This window comes from Pseudopodoces humilis, chromosome 3 (assembly GCF_049639895.1).
Source record: "Pseudopodoces humilis isolate 2021_Gansu_Grassland_sample_001 chromosome 3, ASM4963989v1, whole genome shotgun sequence".
In the NCBI taxonomy this organism is placed as follows: Eukaryota; Metazoa; Chordata; class Aves; order Passeriformes; family Paridae; genus Pseudopodoces; species Pseudopodoces humilis.
Window position 1 is genome coordinate 89,585,138 of NC_142202.1, and position 20,126 is coordinate 89,605,263.

The 20,126-nt window shown below is 37.8% G+C and overlaps 1 protein-coding gene across 11 annotated transcripts in view; it reads left to right on the plus strand.

Annotated features, from left to right (window-relative positions):
• DST (dystonin) overlaps positions 1-20,126 on the plus strand; it is a 284,904-nt gene that overhangs the window by 182,669 nt on the left and 82,109 nt on the right. For all 11 annotated transcript variants that reach the window (XM_088053354.1, XM_088053348.1, XM_005518112.2 and 8 more), the window contains 13 exons: positions 308-460; positions 2,449-2,682; positions 4,096-4,368; positions 6,107-6,652; positions 8,997-9,173; positions 11,749-11,872; positions 13,720-13,928; positions 14,185-14,502; positions 14,680-14,846; positions 15,384-15,540; positions 15,796-15,922; positions 18,378-18,440; positions 19,283-19,518. In XM_088053354.1, the coding sequence (XP_087909480.1) occupies positions 308-460; positions 2,449-2,682; positions 4,096-4,368; positions 6,107-6,652; positions 8,997-9,173; positions 11,749-11,872; positions 13,720-13,928; positions 14,185-14,502; positions 14,680-14,846; positions 15,384-15,540; positions 15,796-15,922; positions 18,378-18,440; positions 19,283-19,518 (2,784 nt within the window). The remainder of the gene's footprint in view (positions 1-307; positions 461-2,448; positions 2,683-4,095; positions 4,369-6,106; positions 6,653-8,996; positions 9,174-11,748; positions 11,873-13,719; positions 13,929-14,184; positions 14,503-14,679; positions 14,847-15,383; positions 15,541-15,795; positions 15,923-18,377; positions 18,441-19,282; positions 19,519-20,126) is intronic.

Genomic DNA, 20,126 nt, shown 5'->3' on the forward strand with positions numbered 1-20,126 from the left:
GTTAAGAGACTGGATTTTCACTCCTGTTGCTTGGAGATTTCATCCTTCACATATGTGCATGGCCAGACTTCTATTGGGCAATTCCATCAAACATGGTCTCTTTTACTTACAACATTTTTGAGGTTTATCCATAACTTCTGTATGTTCATCTTGCTCTTTGTACCACTGCTATCATGTTTACAGCATACTTTTAAAATTACTGCTTTGCAATATTGATGTTCAAAGATTTCTAATGTCTATTAGAGTGTTGGTTCCTGGAGTGAGGATTTTTAGTCTTATTGTTCAATTGTACTTGGCTCTAATATAGGATGTGGCTGAACGGCAGCAGGAATGCAAAGAGAAACTGCAGGAAATCTGTGATTTGCTTACACAGACTGAAAATCGACTCATCGGACAGCGACAGTCTCTTGTTATTGGAGACAGCAAGGCTGAGCTGGAACAATACCAGACCAAACAGGAGGTATGCACAGCTCTAGTCAGAGAAGTGAAAGAAGGCTGAGTGCAGAACAGAGTGACTCGACTCTTTTGTTGAGTAACAAGGCTCATCATGTGAGAGGAGAATAAAATAGATTTGTTTGACCTACCAAAAGTAAAGGCTCAGTGGCATGCATTTAAACTGCTGCCTGTGAATACACTCCAGTACGTGCCAGTGAGAGAAGACAAACTCCCAAATGAGGAGACACTAGAATAGGGAATATGTGCTACACATTTCAAGAAGCACTCTTGAAGCAGGCATAAATTTTGTTAATATATTAGCTTAAGATTGTTCCTGTTGAATGTGATAAAAATCATACATGCTTATTATGCTAAAATAATTTAGCCAGCTTTTTAACTGGTATCAGGAAGTGTTTATTCCCGTTCGGAGTAATTTGAAAAATTTTACTGCAATGTTTTCTCTTGCCTGAGGCTTTCCATTGCTTCACTCTTGTTTTGTTCTGAATTCTGGTTCTTATTAGTGTTTCTTGCAATCTCTTTGGTGTCCTCATGTAGCAAAACCCTTTCAGTTTGTTTGCTTTCCTGGATCTTCAGCTGTATCCAGTCATCTATAAGCTTTTGCTCTGTCCTAATAGATACTGAGCTTATGATAGTTAAAGGACTGAAGGATTTGGTAATCTTCTTGTTCCTCCTCCTAGTACTAGTTTACTATACTGTAGAGCTCCAACTCTCTGTAAAAAGAGAAATTTCCTTATTCATCTTGCCTTGCTTTACTTGTCTTTGAAGTAATGCATCTAGTTTGTCAAAGTTGTTCTTATAGTCAGTCACCCCTGGGGTAGCTTTTAATATCTCTTTCCTGTCTTAAGGATTTGTGGCCTAAATGGGGTACTCATGGGGAGGGAAGAACTGATACAGCATATGCCTCTTTTTTTTTTTTTCATCAGCTGTTTGTGGCTGTCTAACAGACTAGTTGTTTTCTGACTGATTTCTTGGAATGGCCATTCAAAAAATTTGTCTTCGGAGAGATTGGGGGTTAAAACCCAGTCTTTTTTATGTCAAGTGAAGCTTTCATCCTCAGTGCACTGTTTGAAAGGGAGCACAGGGAACTTGGTCACAGGAGAAGCTGTTGTTGATACAGGGTCCCCAGGAAAATCTTTCTAATGTACTTGCTGAAGTGTTAAAATGAGCTGCAGTTTTAGCTGCTACATTCTATAATTGCTGCAAAATCTGTAGTCTAGAATGAGGATCAAATGTTCTGTCTTGCATCTCCAAGATTGTTACGCTGCATAAAAAGGTGAAAAATGTCATTGTTTCAGTAACTGTGGGAATGTATTCAATAGTGCAATCCTTACAATTAAAGCTTCTCTCAGATAATTGGGAAGACAGACTAAGAAAACTGCTTTGGGTAAATTAAAACTGAAGATCTGTCCTCTATAAAATTCAGTGGAAGTAAACATTCTTGAGAGACTGAAATATTATGATTGATTACAATAGAAGAAGAAAAAAACGTTTATGCCATTTCTGGCCTGAACAAACCCAAGAAATATGGGACAGCTTTCACCCAGGAAAGATGATTATAATTTTTTGACTTCTATTCAGTTAGCTTATTTTCAGCAGCTAGGATAGTAATAGACCAGAATTTGTGAGGATACTCACTTACTAACTGAAGTGTAGCAGATTTACTTAAGTCTTGATTTCTAAAAAAATAAGATATATGTTCTTCCACATATAAAAGAAGGCCAAAAAAAGGCCTCAGTCTGAATAGGACTGTAAGGAAACAGATTTGCAATTCTAAAAAAAAAGTTGTGAAAGACAGATTGAACTGTAATAACACTGTCAGATATTGATGCCTTTGATTTTATTAATTGTCTGCAATTTAGTAATGTATCATGTGCAGCTAGGAAGGACCAGTGTGGTGCTTACCCCTAGAAGAGAGATAGTTCCAATGAAGTTAATTGGGAAGATCTCATGAATAATTTACTAACTCCTGTTTGCTTTCTTTTTTATCAAAAGGAGATACAAAAAGACATGAGAACAAGTGCCCAGACACTGGCAGAGATCGTGAAAAATACTGAAACCTTCTTGAAAGAGAATGGAGAAAAGTTGTCACAAGAAGACAGGACAATTCTGGAGCAGAAACTAAATGAAGCTAAGACAAAGTGTTTGCTCCTTAGCCAGAAGGCAGAAGAGTCCAAAAAAGAACTGGATAAAGCTATGACAACAGCAATTAAGCAGGAAACAGAAAAGGTTTTTAGGCAACCATTTCATACCTTTATTCAAACCTTTTTCATGTCTTATGATACTAGTTGTGCAACTTATTGTGTGGTGGGTTGACCTTGTCTGGATGCCAAAAAGCCATTCCATCACTTCCTTCCTCAGCTGAACATGGAAGAAAAAATGTAATGAAAAGCTTGTGGGTTGAGATAAGGGCAGGGAGACATCACTCACAGTCGGAGTCACAGGCAGAGCAGGTTTGACTTGCGGAAATTAATTTATTACCAATCAAATCAGAATAGGACAATGAGAAATAAAAAAATAAAGATACCTTCCCTCCACTTCTCCCTTGTTCCTGAGCTCAGCTCCGGAGTTCTCTCCCTCATTCCCACCACTGATGCCAGGGGGATGGAGAATGTGAGTTGTGGTGAGTTCATCACACATTGTCTCTACTGCTCCCTCCCTCAAGGGGAGGACGTCTCACACTCTTCCTGTGCTCCAGTGTGGGGTCCCTCACACAGGAGACAGTCCTTCGTGAACTTCTCCAACATGAGTCCTTCCCAAGGGTTCCAGTGTGGTCCCTTCCATGGGGTGCAGTCCTTTAGGCACATTGTTCCATTACGTGGAATGACCCCATGGGGTCACGAGTTGTGCCACAAGCCAGCTCAAGTGTGGGCTTCCCACAGGGTCACAGCTTCCTTTGATCATCCATGTGCTCTGCAGTGGGGTCTTACCAGGATCTCTGCACCCGTGTCCCTCCTCAGGCTTTAGGTGGATCTCTGCACCCCTGTGTCCCTCCATGGGCTGCAGGTGGATCTCTGCACCCCTGTGTCCCTCCATGGGCTGCAGGTGGATCTCTGCACCCCTGTGTCCCTCCATGGGCTGCAGGGGCACAGCTGCCTCACCGTGGGCTGTGCCAGGGGCTGCAGGGGAATCTGACCTCTTGCACCTGGAGCACCTCCTGCCCCTCCCTCTGAACTGACCTTGGTGCCTGCAGAGCTGTTCCTCTCACATCTTCTCACTCCTCTCTTCAGGCTGATGTTTTTTATGCATTTTTTTACTATGTGATCCCAGAGTTGCTACTACCATTGCTGATGGGCTTGGCCTTAGCAAGTTGTGCTATGCTGGAGCCAGCTGGCATCGGGTCTGTTGGACATGAAGGAAGCTTCTCAGAGAAGCCACCCCTGCAGCCCCTCCAATTCCAAAACCTGGTCAAGCAAATACATACCCAATACATATTGATAAACTGTGGAGAGGTTAATATCATATTTAATTTGGGTAATAAATAATCTGTTTGTTTATTCTCTTATAAAATAAACAGCAACCTCTTTATTAATAAAAATTTCTTTGATGTTAATGTATTTTAAATAATTTATTTGTGTATTTATTTGATATTTTGTGATCTTTAAAGAAGATTTCTAAATTGAAACTGAAATTTCAATGTAGGTTGCAGCCATAGAACAGCTGGAAGAAAGCAAAAATACAATAGAAAATCTTTTGGATTGGTTATCAAATGTGGATAAAGAAGCAGAGCATGGCCGGAAGTTTAAGCAAGTGATAGAACAGAATGGAACACACTTTGAAGAAGGAGATGTGAAAGTTTTGGAAGGAGAGGAGGATGATGTCAACGGTAATCTGCTGGAAGACATTGAAACTCAGGTGGATGGACTAGTAAAAAGCATAGATGATAATCTGAACCAGCAGTATCAGAAAGTCAAGGTATTGTTACTGAGTTTATTAAACATTTAGGTGTATCACTCCTTATTCAGCATAAGTGAACTCAATCTTATCCTGTCTGTCATAGGCTTTGGAGCAAACCCTAGAAAGATAGTAATACACAGTAATACACAGGAATTTCAGTAGTTAGAATGTATTGCACATTTGTCACTTTTTTGCTGCCACTATAGATTTTTCCTGCAAAATAAGAGAAAGGACATATTCTGCAAGGTAAATGTAAAGAATCTTTGTGGTGAGTCTGTTATTTTTTGTAGTGAGGAATTGACGCAAGCAAATAAAATGCAAAAAGTAGCAATATAAATTCATACCCTTTCTGTGACTTTTTCAAAAATCTTTGTGATACCCAGATGATTCATCCCATTTTAATCCCCTGTGAATACTGATTGCAAATTGCTGCAAATAATAGTTTACTGAAATTATAGTTTCCATTTCCTACAACTTTAACACATGGACAAAGCAGTGTTTGAAGTCTTCAGAAGAGTGAATTACATAAAATTACAGTGCAGCATTATAAAAATAGATTTTCCTGGTAAGTTGGAAGCATTTAAAATAATACTAGTTCAGTTTTATGGTGTTTGCTGACTTACAGCTGAGAAGCCAAGAAAATTTAGCTTTGAGTTGATTGGCACCTTAAAGAAAACTGTTGAGCTTGTAGCTGATAGTATTTTGGATTTCCTATTTTATTAGAAAACCTAAAAACCAAAACCCCAAAAGCAACCTAAACAAATAGGATTATTGGGTTTTGTGCACATGATATTTTTACTTCTACTTTTTTGACAGTTAATTTCTGCACCAACTGCCTACAGAATAATTGGCCAGTGTACTCATGGAGGAAAAACATACTTATTTTTCATGGGGGACCTTCAAGAATGAAGGATTTTTTGAAAGAATATATTTGAAATATGTTTTTCATTTGGAATATAGTACTAATTCCTGGACTTAAATATTGTTGTGGGATTGAAAACATACATAGATTGTGTGTTGATTTTTAATGTCAACTGGACCTATAGTTTTTTAATTAATTATGTTTAATAAGAATCATGGCTCTTGATTTTGAAATTTCAAAACCCAAGTAATAATTTCTGTTCACTGAGTGTAAGAAGAAAATAACTGTACTATGTCTGATGCTTCTACTCCTTTGGGTCTGCTTGTCTGTAATGGTAGCTACAATATAAGTAATGGGACATGGAGAGTTTTGATTTGGGAAGTTGCCAAGTTACATTTGAATGTTTTATTTGTTAAATCCCGTTTTGAAATTATGAGAATTAGGGAAATTTTGATTACGCTAAGTACACTACCATAAATGCTAAATAATAAGCAAATTGATTTTGTTAGGAAAAAAAATAAAAGAGATTGATAATGTCTAGTTTTGCTCTACAGAGCTGTGTTTTGGAAGTACAGGGGAAAATATTTGTGATATATACATCCACATATTGCTGCAGTGCAATGATACTTGAACATTGCCATATAGTCGTGGTCTGTACATCTGGAAAAATTACCATTGAATGCTTTTCATTCAAAATGTTAAATGTTAAAAAAATTTTAACTGCACAGAAATATGATGACCAAGAGTCACACTTTCACTTAAATTGCTGAAAAAAAGCGGGGTTTATAATAAGATAAGAAAATTAGAAAAGCCTTATATCATTTTGTTTTACATGTCCTTTTCTAAGGAACCATATGAGAAGGTGCTGATTGTAATTTATTCTTTTATTTGTAGGCTCAACATGAGAAAATTATTTCACAGCAGCAGGCTATCATAGTAGCAACTCAGTCTGCTCAGACACTGCTTGAGAAACAAGGGCACTACCTTACCCCTGAAGAAAAAGACAAGATGCAGAGGAACATGAAAGAGCTGAAGGCTCAGTATGAGACTGCTTTGGCTGAATCAGAACGAAAAATGAAATTGACCCATTCTCTAAGGGAGGAATTGGAGAAATTTGATGCAGACTATAGTGAATTTGAAATGTGGCTGCAGCAGGCAGAACAAGAACTTGACAATTTGGAGGCAGGTGCTTCTGACTTCAGTGGTATTATGGTCAAACTGAAAAGGCAGAAGAGTTTTTCAGAAGATGTTATCTCTCACAAAGGTGATTTACGCTATATTACAATTTCTGGACAAAGAGTTTTGGATGCTGCAAGGTCATGTAGCAAAAGAGACGGTGTGAAGGTTGACAAAGATGGTATAGATACTTCGGCTACATATGCTGAAGTGCAAAATAAACTGGATAGAGCTTCAGATCGCTTCAAATCTCTCTATACTAAGGTAAGTTTTATTTATACTGAATAGGAATGACTATTGTAATTGATTTAGCAATTTGTGTGGACAGGAGCTAGTTGATGAAACAAACACCATGAGATGCTGTAAATTCTTTGTTTCTCAAAGATAACAGAAGAAGATGCTTTTCTGGAAGATCTACTTTAGTCAAGTGTCAGACTGTTAAAGGTCTGAATGGATGATACTTTCTACTTTGTGTTACAAGGAAGAAATGAGACCAGAGTTCTTCGTTGTTCTTTCCAGCCTTAAACAGCTTCTGAGATTGTGGCAGCTCAGAATGCCTTGAGTAGTATTTTGTGGGGGGAAAGAAATTGTAGTACGTTCAGATGTATGTTACTTTATGTTGCTTGCAATATTTTCCAAGCTGTTTATTTACTGTGCTCCCTACTAATAAAATGAGTGTAAAAAGAGAGAGACTATGCCAAAAATAGCAGTAGAGATTTAATTTGTATCCTGAAAGAGTTTGTCCCAGTGTGACCTTTGTTGTTAGCACTAGGCATGAAAGAACTTAGTGATTTAAGGACAGCAATTATTTTCCACTGCTCTGCCAAGTGAACATTTTATCCTTAAGAATACCAGATTAGTGTCTAACTAATGAGTAATTAGCAGTGCAAAATCCTCCATGTACCTTAGAGAGGGAAGATAACCTAGCTCTTTTTGACAGGGTTGCATATGGAATCTGCCTGATAGAGCTAAACAAATATCACCAACTAGTCTCACATGCCAAATTTCCAGCTGTTTTCCAAAAAACAGCTGTTTTTCAATATTGATAATATTCCAGAATGGTAAACTTTTGAGATAATTAGTAACTGAACCATTGAAGAGAGAGTTGCTGTCAGCAGCCTTTGATAGTGCCATCTCATATTTTTTTAAGGCCATAGGTTCAAACTTCTTAGTAGGGCTTTAAGGTTTTCATGCTCAGAAATGTAAATTATATAAAGACATGTGTTTGATTGTGTGGTTAAAAAAGCAGTGTAAAACTTGTTTTCTTGGTTTTTCAAGACAGCTGTTCATTTATAGAAGCACATTTTCCTTTTTGTGCTTAACTGGTATGAACAGAGAAGCTAAATTGGCAGTTCTGTTGACAGATTTCCTCTGGTTGGTTATTGAATTACTTTGAATGTGAATGTAAAGATTTAATAAAATAATTTCAGATCTGTTATTTTTATGCACATAAAAATCCCATGCCAGCAGCTTGATTTGTCAATTTTCCAAATTCTGTCCTTTCCATACATACATTTAGCAGGGTTATAATAGACATGTTTTAAATATTTGACAATAAATATGCAGAACAAAGTAGACATTTTGTGTCTTTAAGGACAGATTCTTAAAAGTGAGATTGTTCACAATTAGTGAGATTTTCCAAACTGTAAATGAATTGCTGGTAACCCTTTTTGTCTTTTGTAAAGGTTTCTTGCTTTTAATAAATATTTAGATTGCTTTTGCTTTTATATATATATGTATTTGCACATGTGTGAGACATGATTTTATAGGTTTATATGTTGAAGGAATCCTAAAGTCAGTTCTTGGTTAACTGATTATATAAATAAGCATGTTCTATGTTTGCCCGCCAGATGGCGACCAAGTATCATTTGTAAATATTAAAAGACAGTATCTGAAGGTTCAGAATATAAATATTTAATGTAACTGGTTATAAATATTATGACTTGATACAATCGGATTTTTCTTGTGCACCCATCTCCATCTCAGTGAAAGAGTTTCACTGACTTTCTTTATGTGACAATTCCCTGTAAACATTTTGGGGCATGCTAACATATAGGACTAATAGGACCTTGTTCAGAAGACATTTTTAAGTGTATAAAACAAAGCATAAGTACAATACCCAACCATATCACTTTGGATTCACTATGCAGGTAAGGTAGTTATGAAAACAGGCTGTATTTTAATGAACATACATATCACTCCTGATTCTTTAAAAAAAATTATAGCTTCCAGTGGCTTTCTACATTTCTACTTTCCACTTGCTTTCTACATTTTTGGTGCCCGAGTTCTGATAAAGAATCTTTATATCAGTGAATAAGAAATAATTCCTGAAGTTTTTCCTATTCTAATACAGGAAGTAAGATCCAAATTTCCCGTCTTCATCAGTGATTTTATCCTAAATCATTGTTTAGGAGCACAAACTGGTAAGCCCTGCATAGTCTCTCCAGCTGTCATGTCTTAGTTCAGAAATCAGTTAGTCAGTGAAATGATGGTAGGAAAAAATGATGCAGTATTCCAGGAAGGAATGTATAACTTTCAGATTGGTATGAAATGCAGAAATGCAGTTTAACACCTGTGTATTTTGCTTGTTTCTTTTTTACTCTTTTAGTGTAGCATCCTTGGAAATAACCTTAAAGACCTGGTGGATAAATACCAGCATTATGAAGATGCCTCATCTGGACTTTTGTCAGGTCTCCAGGCCTCTGAAATAGCTGTGAGCAAACAATTATCAGAGCCAATTGCAGTGGATCCCAAAAATCTCCAAAGACAACTTGAAGAAACTAAGGTGAAAAGCTTTAGAATACAGCAGCACTTTTGTCCTAAAAAAGTGCTTTTTGTCTGAAAAATGGGTTGATCTAATGTAATCCAAGTGGCCACAGGCCAAATTCTTGCCTTGCATGTGGGCGTACATGTGTTTCTGAAATTTGGCTGTCCAGAGCAATATCTGAAAACACTGGGTGAAAAAAAATGGGGTACCAAGATGCAGTGGTGAAAGCAAGATATGTTTTCGATCACTTAGCAAATGATAGGGTGAAATCTGGAAAGTTTTTGAACTACAAAAGGATTTAGTGATGATGGTTTGCTATCAGAATAAGGCTTGGATAGGGTTCCAGATAGAGAATTCCATTTGATTGTTGTCTGTGACTATTTATTTTTTTTTTCTGTTCACATTTGTGTGTTACTTCATTATGAAAGGGATCATACCAGGTGAACAGTGTGATGTGAGTAGTCTGCCTGTTTCAATTTCTCCCAGTGCTACATACCCTGCAGAGAGTGAATATAACATAATTGGTGTTGCACAGAAAAATGGTATTTTTTGGTTTTTTGCCACTGAGGATGTAACTCATGACTTCATGTAAATCCTTGTACAGGCAAGACAAGTTAGTGATAGAGCTTATGAAAGTTAAACTCTGGATACCTATACAAAGTGTAGGTTTGGAGAAGTCTTTAGAGCCCAAGTATATGGTGAGCTATATAAAATTTCATACAGTCTGTCATCTTTGAACTGACTGCTATATTTTCATAAACACATTCAATCACCTATAATATAAATAAAGTGCAAGATTATTTGGTTTTTAGTGAGCAAGGCTAATGGTCAGGCACTTCCTCACTGGTTTGTCTGTGCTCAATAAAGTATCAGTGCAGGTCAGACACATTTACTATTGGAAAATGATCATCAATGGCCTTTGGAAAGTACATGATTTAAGCATTTCCCTTTCAACAGCCTGAGCAGTAGTTACCTTTATCTATGGTATCTTTCAAATTGGCCACTGGAAATGCCCAGCACTTTTTTGCATGACAGGAAAAGGAGACAAATCACAACCATGTTTAAGACAACAAAATTAAAAGTGTAAATTGTGGACTCCTAACAATTGAATGTTTAGGTATAATTGTGCTTCCAAGCACTAGAAGGGTAGGAATAAAACTAATTACAATTTGAAGCATAATTTAAAATTTTTGTTCCTTATGCCAAAATGAATTATATTCTCTATAATGCAAATTTTCATGGATGTAATACAAAAGGAGTGAGTACTAGAGTTCTTTTTATGAAATGTCTACATGGATTACTTGCCATACAAAAGAGCACTCAATGACTATGAGCTGGGAAGAACAGAGAGGGTGCAAAATGTCAAAAGATTCAAAGGAATAGAAAAAGCAGGAGGCTGAAGAAAGCAAGCCAATTAATGAAAGCAAAACAAAGAGTATTTTGAAGAAGTCAGGTGTTGAAAGTTAAAGCTGTCCCTTGTAGCCAACACAGGCGGCTGATAATCCAGCTAGACACAGACCTTGGCAGCATGGTGAGGTCTAATCTTTTTATGGGGATTAACTGTTCTTCAGAATATTCTTCAGTGCCTCTGGCATCAGCTTGCTTGCCTTCTGTTAGCATACAAAGTTTTCTGGTACATCTTCTTTTTCTTTGTTTTTTTTCTTTTCCTTTCCTTTTTGTTTTTCCTTTCTGCACAAACACTAGCCTAAGCCTCTTGGAGACTCATTGTGTCAAATGGGTCAGCAAGATGATGTACTGTGCTCTGGCACACTCTTATGCTCTGGGTACCAGTGATGAATGCACTGACAGCTCTTTGTGCTGGCAGGGCACATATGAATACCTTTTGATTCATATATTCATTGAGTATCAATGATTATTCAAAAAATAAATGAGATGTCCCTTCATTTTGGACTTGTATAAGGTTCAAGTGAATCAAAACAAACACTAGCACAGAGGCCTGAAATAATTCAAAGATTATTTACCCTAAAGTACTCTTACACACTAGAGAGGTGAAGCCACTAGATGTTGATTCAGCCTTACTGTCTTTGTTGAGTCTGGAGAAAATCATGGCTGGGCTAGTCTCTGAACATGTGTTCCTTGGTTAGGTGGATAAACCTAGGCCAAATTCAGCCACACAGGGGTACCTGGCTGTGAAGGCAATCATCTTGTTTCAAGCTGTTCCTGTTTGTGCTGATCCTTTGTCGATACCACTGCTGATGAATGTGTAACTGCTGCTGTTGATTGTCTGCTTTTCCCTCTGAATTGAACTGAAAATTGTGTTTATAATTGTCTGTATAAAGGGTCTTTAGAATCAATTAATCAAAAGACATGTTTGAAGTTACGTGTAAAAATAAGTTGGGTCAGACAAGTGTTCTAAAACATAAGGTAAAAAAAATGGTGAATGAACTAAAACAAGGGCCAGAAGGTTAACAGCAGCCATAACCACAGGTCAGGATTTTTCTTAAGGAGAGGTCACAAATTGAGTTAGTTTATTCCCAGCACTAAGTTTAGGTTCTGTGATGTATCTCAAGTCTGACTTATGTAAATATCAACTGTACTGAAAAGCATAACTGATAATAGTGGAATTTTACAGGTTCTTCAGGGACAAGTGTCTAATCACCAAATTGCTGTAGAAAAACTGAAAAAAGCTGCTGAAGTATTACTGGACACAAGGGGAGAGTTGACACCAGACAAAGATGAGATTCAGAAAACACTGGGTAAAATATTTGCTTTTCTTAATACCTCTTTATCACTTGTGTCTGCACACAGGTTCTGGAAGAAAAAAATTACAGAGCTTCCACATTCTTATGTCACTGTTTAAATCCATGTTTTGTTGAGTCATAAGTCATTACAACACAGTAATTTTATTGTTGGTCTCTCTCCTACGTGGATCCATATGTTTTTCACTGACATTTCATTTTTTCTCTTTTTACAGAAATAGGGATTGCTTGAGCAGAGGTAGTGATTTGCTGGGGATCATAAATTCTCCAGAGAAACATGACTCCAAAGAATCTGTTTACAAGCAGTTATTTGAAGTTTTCTTAGCTTAGGAATTACTTCCTTCTAACTTTAAGGAACTGTCTATGAATGGGTTGACTTTGGCAGGGTGCCAGATGCTCACCCACCTTCTCTCTCACTCCTGTTGATCAAGTGGACAGGAGTAAAAATTAAGATAGAGAAACCCATGGGTTGAGATAAAGATGGGGAGATCACTCACATTTTACTGTCATGGGGAAAATAGATTTGACTTGGCAAAAATTAACTTTCAGTTATTGCTAAATGAAATAGGTTTGGGAAATGCGAACAAAGACAAATTACAGCAACACTTTCCTCCACCCCATTGTTTTTTCCAGGCTTACTATTACTCCTTCCTTCCTAACTGGTCCCCCTTCCTCCCTGCCAAACAGAGCAGTGTGGATGGGAAATGGATGCTTGTGGTCAGTCCATAATTTCTCTGCTGCTGCTTCCTCCTCACATGTTTCCCCTGCTCTGGTGAGGGACCTCTCTGCAGGCTGAAGTCTTTTGGGCTAATATTATTCTAGTGTGGATATAGGCTGTGTTTCCTTCAGGAAATATCCACCTCCTCTAGCCTGGGTCCTCTACGTGCTGCAGTGTGTTTATCTCCTCCTCCATCCTCCACAGGCTTCAGGGGAATCTCTGCTCCAGCACCTGGAACATCTCTTCTCCCTCTCTCTTCTCTGACCTTCATGTCTGCAGGGCTGTTTTCATACTTTGTTTTCCCTCATTTCTCAGTCCCGTGCAGTGTTTTCCCTTTTCTTTAATACGTTTTTCCAGTGGCACCACCAGTTTGGCTGAGAAGCTCAGCTGTGCCCTGTGATGGGTCAGCTGGAGTTGGCTGCAACCATCTGTGTCTTCCATGGGGCAGTCCTTGACCACCTCTCACATGAGCCAAAAAAACTTGTCACTAGCAAACCCTTACCACACCAAAACCTTACCACCTACACCTCTTTCCTATCAGTTGTGGGAAGTAGCGCAGCATGACATTCACCACTGTCTGAAGTTTGAAGACACTTTCTGTGTGTCACACAGCTATCTCTTCATGGAATCCCATAAATAAGTTGCAGAACAAAATAAAACAACTGTGGCTTGACTCTTTGGAGTTGGTGATAAAACTCTATGGGAGGTACACGGAGCTTGTAACTTTTGGAGAGTTATTTTGAAAGTATTGGATGTCTAATGAGGAACCTCTCAGATCTCACAATAACATAAGAGACATAATTATAGAAGAGCTGTCTTAATACTTCGCTGTTTTATTTCTTGGGTACAGTCAACAGATGCCTTAAGCTAAAGCTACATGGAAACCAGTTTCTAACACTGGGCACTACAGTTATATGCTACTCCCTCATTTCCCTTGTCCAGTGTGTTTCTTGACTCTGTTTGAAATTGCTGGTCTTTGTTTCCATGTTTTTACTGACTAAAGCTGACTTCTATTTTCTTCATTCTAACGTAGCAATTTTTGACTCAACTGGCGAGTGCTGGTGAAGTAAGCTAAAAGCTTAGTTTGGCTAGAGATAAAAATTGAAATATATCTTCTCTTTATCAGATGATATTGTGGAAAGATATGACAATTTGTCTAAATCTGTGAATGAAAGGAATGAGAAGCTTCAAGTAACTCTGACACGATCCCTAAGTGTGCAGGATGGTTTGGATGAAATGCTGGATTGGATGGAAGGAGTTGAAAAGAGCCTTAAAGAGCAAGATCAAGTGCCTTTGAATTCTGCTGCTATTCAGGACATTATTAGTAAAAGCATCGTAAGTAGCATTCTTTGAAAAAATAAACTTTTGTTTGATAATTCAGATTTAAAGAAAGAATTAAAATCTTAGGTTGGCACTTTTTATGGATTCAAAATACTAGAGGACTGTTGTGTGAAGTGAAACTGTTCATAAGGATTTTGTAGCTGAAATAGATTACACTGATGGTCTAGCTTTTGTTGCTTTATATGGTAGATGAATTTCACTTCTTAAAATTTAATTGCAAGTAATACAAAGTAGTTATTGTATGTTTCAGATGCTAGAACAAGACATTGCTGGTCGCCAAAGCAGTATAAACACTATGAATGAAAAAGTGAAGAAGTTCATGGAAACAGCAGATCCGTCTACTGCATCCACACTGCAAGCTAAAATGAGTGAACTTGCAGGACGGTTTTCTGAAGCAAGTAACAAGCATAGGGAGAAGCTTATGAAAATGGAGGAATTGAAGACTAAAGTGGAGTTATTTGAAGGTCTGTCAACAAAACTTCAATCATTTCTAGATGAGAAAAACCAGGCACTCAGTGAGACGGAGGCACCGAGAAAGGATGTTAGTGAAGTGTCTCAATACATGCAGGTACTGTAGCATTCCATTGGTATGTGTTGTGTGTTCTTAGTCTAACTCATCTAAGTGATTGAACAAGAAACAAGGCATGTTTTTTTCCCAGCACTGGTTGGTTAGCTAAAGTCAAGAGTTTAATTTTGAACAAGTGATTGTAGAGTCTAATATGATGAATGTAATCCTATTTTGCAGGAAGCTGGTGTAGAGTTGGCACAACACAAGAAGGATCTGGAAGTTTTGAAGCAGCTCCTTGAAGAACTTTCGTTCCATGCTCTTCCTGGAGATAAAGCACTGGTATTAGAAAAAGTAAATGCTTTGTCAAAGAAATTCAAAGAGGTAGAGGAGACAATAAAAGAAAAGTAAGTTGAATAATAAAAGTGTTTCCACTTCAGCTAATAACACAGCGTGAATGTGTTTACAGTATTTACTGCTATCCTTTTGTATGCAATCTCAAGATATTGCGGTTGATCAGAGGAAGTGAGGAGTTTTCTATTGAAAGGAAAAATTCTATTTGAAAATGCCTTTGTAGTTAGGCTGTCTGGCCCAAGAGCTCTAAAAAAGGCCATAAAGATAAGTAATTGTTCAAATTTTGTGACATTTACAGGATTCTTGGCAATTTTAAGAAAACCCTACTTCTCTCCTTCCATGACAGAACATAAATTGCTGCTTGTGTATATTGCTTTAGAGCATTATTTGGCATCAATCTGCAGAGGAAAGCTGGAGAAATTCCACAGAAGTTACATTTGCAGTAAGACTAGGTTTTGCACATTCTGCTTATATCCATAAAATTAGACTTTTGATACTTTGAATTTAGGAATAGTAATATCAGATTAATAATATTTGTTGGTTTAAATATTAGAAGGAATACTGTCATTCCTTTGTCTTTAATTGTCTAGAGAAGAGGATGTATCATCTTGTCAGAAACAAATGGATGCTTTTGAGCTCCTAGTAGAATCATTAAAGAAATGGATAAAGGAGACGACAGAACGAATTCCAGCAGCACAGCCCTCTCTGAATACAGAGGAGTTAAAGAAACCTTTGGAAGATACATTGGTAAGCCTTTGTAGGAGAACTGAAATCTGGCTGAAGGAAATAAGGCATCTATTACTAATATTGAAATACAGATTTAAAGTGTAAGCAGTCACAGTAACTGGGAGTAGGGGGCTTGCAGTCTGAATTTACATTCCCATTTGTTTTGTATGTTTCGCAAGAGATTCTCAAGCAGTAAAGTTGTTCCTTTCTGAACGCTAATTCGCTAAAGTCTGAAGTCAGTTTAGTAATGAACAAATTACTATCTTTATTAACCAGAATTTAAAAGATGAATGGACGTTAAAGGCACCTGAACTGCAGAAAATGAATAGCAGAGGAACTTTGCTGTGTAACTTAATCACTGCTGTGACTTCTCCTGCAAAATTGAGAGCAGTTGCCAAATCAGGTATGCTTTTGTATAATCAGGTAAGCCTAACATTCCAAGAATTTTTAAAACCTTTAAGACAAAAATTAATATTGTTTCAGCCTTGGTTTAGCATTCTGAATATTATGGCTTGTGAGAAAACATTTATCCATGTCTCTTCTGACCATTGTTTGCTGTGATTCTGTTTAAACTGCCTAGCTGCTGCAGTAATTCAGCACACATTCTCATTGTTTTATTCTGGCATAATAATGTAAAAGTGCACTGATGTAAAGGTTTAACATGTCCTAGAGCTGTTATGTAATTCCCAGATAGTGAATAAAATTACAGTATTGCAGTTGCCTTCACCTCATCCCAGAAAGCTTCTGAGAATGAGAAATTGAATTTTTCTGGTCAGTGTTTTGTGCTTCACATATCTATCAAATCTGCAAGTAGGAGAAATACAAGCCTTGTTTTACAAACTCTGATGTACCTGCACAGAGATACCTATTTAACGGCCAACAGGCTATTCTGTGACACCAAGGAAACACAGAAAGGTTTGCGGAATCGTGGAGTTTTTGTTAGAAGGGTAGTGAGGAGATGGTATATATAAAAAATGAGCCTAGGTAAACTTACTCATCCTAATTAGTATTAGTCAGTGTTTTAGTTGAAACTACAGCACAGAAGGGAATCAACTTTGTATCTCAGCGTGATTTTCCTGGGCCAAAGTGTGTTTTCTTGTCTAGATCTTCAGCTAAATTCTACTGGTAATCATACTTTAAAGATAGCAAATCTATTTCCATGATTTTTTTTACTCTAGTGCTAAATACTAATTTGTTTTACAGAAACCAGTAATTCTGCCAAGTATCATTCCAGACATAGTTCAAGGACATGGGGTGTTTTAATGGCAGTAAGCACATTTTCAGTCAGTTCTTGAACTGACTAGGTCTGGAAATAAATTCAAGTGTTTTGGCCTTCATTGGTCATCTGCAAATGACTGGGAGGTTGGGGACTGCCAGAAGATACCTATTGGGCAAAAGCAGAACACTCTCTTTCTTGTATCTCTTTGTAATAGCTGCCTCTGCTTTTGGTTTGTTTTTTTTCTTTTGAACTTTCAATAACAATCTTCCAAAGAACTTTTTGGAATCTTCTATGATCTATTTGGGCTCATTCCTCTGCCTCTTTTCCACTCCTATGCATTCAGATAGAAAATATAGTTAAATACCTAACACATAAGAGCAGCTCCAGACCAGAATATTTACCCTTCTTGACAAGAGCTGTACTGTGCATCACTTTATCGCAGTTACAAATACGAGAGTCCAGCTAAAAGAGCGTGAAGATCTACAGGGCCCTGGTTGGAGCCTGTAACTTCTCTTATCTGGTTTGTTTTCTCTTGCCATCCTCCAGCTGCCACTAATGTGGTCCTCACTGTCCAGCTGGTACTGGGGGGGTGGATGCATAGCCTTTTCCAAGGCAACCATTAATCTTCCTCTGCTAATTGCTCTTCTGGGATTACATATGTGCAGGAGAGCGGGAAGTGATTATCCTTGCAGTTCTCTGCAGTGTGGTCATATGGCCCTGCTCTTTGGTCTGACTCTACTTTACAAAGCCCATTAGCTCTGGTTTCAGAGGCTCTGATATTATGGTTAATTAGCAGGGCAGCCTCGGTGAGTGGCTGCCTCCAAGTGACAGTAAGAACTTCGGGTGTAAGAGTGCCACATTGAAATTCCTATCACGGAGCACATGCTTGAATCTTGCTTATGACAAGATAGGGAGGGATTAATCCAGTTTGTTTCAAGAACTTTCTGTGTGGAGTTACAATGCAGATAGAATCTTTTTAAGTTGGAAAAGATCCTTAAGGTCCAAATATTAACTCAGCACTGCCAAGTCCAGCACTAAGCCATGCCCCCAAGCAGCACATATACATGTTTTTCAAATACCTCCAGGAATGGTATCTCGACTGCTTCCCTGGTGGGTACAGGTGCCCTAAGTAAGCAGTGTCTTTGGTTGGGGTGTCTGAAATAAGGACTCTGGGACTCTTTGCTGTTTAATGTTTAGTGCTCTCCTTAGTGGCAGCGTTTGCCAGCTTGTCCTCTCTCAGGCTACACCCGTCACAGCTGGGTAAAACCGTGTTCTTAGTAGGGAACAGGATCCTTTGGGAGAGAGGAAGGAAGTGATATTAGCAATCTGGATGTGAATAGGCCTCACAGGTAGGGAGTAAACCTTTCGCCCTGATGAGTTGTTTAGTCCAGAACTGCAAGCAGTAGGACTGCTGATAAATCATAGATATGTGCACCCTTCTAAGTGCATGCATGTACACCCCACACGTATGCACATGCTCTGCCTTTGTGAGACCACTGATAGTACTGGCTGGTTGGAGCTTCATTCTTGATGTAATGACAGCTATGGATCATGCTGCTTTGAACAGGAAATTAAGTGCTGGTGTTTTGGTGGGAAAAGGCTCAGATAAGCAAGAGGCTTAATATCTGTTGATCCACAGGCGGCATAATTTTAAATGGTGAAGGAGGAGCTCCAGGAACTCAGGACTTCTTGAAAAATAAAGGTCAGTAAAAATTTCAGCATGTGATAAAGAAATGTTGCTTGCCAATTACTATTAAACATGGAAGTATTTTTTAAATGTTATACATAAATCTGCTTGTAGCAGTCATTATTAGACTGAAATTTCACATCACCATCACATAAGACAACTACATTGACTAGGGCATTGACTATTGTAAGTAATTATAACAATACCTGTCTCATTATTTTCTTTGAGGACCAACCAAATCTGGCCTTGTTTTCTGAATCAATATGTACTTTTATAAATGTATACAAGGGTGGCTATTTTAATATAGGGCATGACTTTTGAGAAATACCTTGCAATGGGATTGAAACTTTAACACCCATCAGCATTGACAACATGTGTATATAGAAATATTTGTATACAAAGATTTGTATACAAAATTTGTATACCCATTTTATATACATTTGTATCACTGTGACCAACTCTTTTATAGAAACAAAGGAACTTTTATATAAGGGCTTTATAGTAGCTGAATTGTAGCCAGGTACATTCAACTTTTGGTCACGGAATTGTTACTTAAAATACTAGAACAGCAAAGGGTAGAAAGATTGAAACATGTCTGTGCGCTTGTATGTAGTGAAATAATGATTTCTGTGAAATAAGAAGTTCCTGCAAATAAGAACTAATATTAGCTTATTCAGGTGTAGTGTTGCCACACTTAGAGTGTTTCGGAAGCAACTCCAACATATTCAGTGACTTCTTATTTGGGGGACTATTAGCTACTGTAGCTCAGAATACTGTTCAATACTGTTTCAGTACATTCAGTATTGTTTCAAAGGCTTGTAATTTCTAACACAGTCTTTGTGCACCTCTCTTTACAGAACTGACAACTGTTCAACAAGCTATGTCTAATATAAATCACAGCTATGAAGATTTGGGAGTTTTATTGAATGAAAAGATTTCAGAACTAGAAAGTATGCTTTCAAAAATGCAAAATATTCAGGAAGAATCAGCCTCAATGATGCATTGGTTGCAAAAAATGGACAAAACTGCATCAGACTGGGAAGCTGCTCCAACAGATAGTGAAGCAGTTAAAGCCCAAGTCGAGCAACATAAGGTACTTTGTGCCTTCAAACAAATACTTTTTCTTGTAGTTATTAGGCAGATGCTATGAAATAATTGATATCTCAGCCTAGTTTAATGTTGCAGAGAGTATTTAAATGATCCTACTAAGCATATTAGTCAGGCTTAGAGCAAATCTGGAAAACTGTGTCAGTGGAGTAAAGGAGCACTGTGTCAGAGAGAATGAGTTTTGCAGGTCAGAAAATAATAATTATGGTGGACAGTTTGAATATACTGATTATGCAATAAACATTTTTGATCTTAGTGGTTTAGAGGTATATAATAGATTACTTGTAATATCTGAAGGTCTGTATCAGTCCAAAAGCTGTTTCTGCAGCTGCTGGCTCACTGATGCTCCACAGACCTCCCGCTCTCTGCAGCTGCAGCGGCTTATGTGTCTTCCAAGGCAGTGTTTCTCTTCAGCAGCCCTGTCATGCTTGTTAAGTTATATAGCTGCACAACAGCCTCCTTCCCCCTTTATAATTGATATGAGAAAACCACTGAATCAGCAGTAAGCTTCTGTCCTGTTTCAGCATAGGAGACATATGCTCCCCTAGCAATGAAGGACAATATTTACACATGTAAGGTTCATCTGTAAAGGGA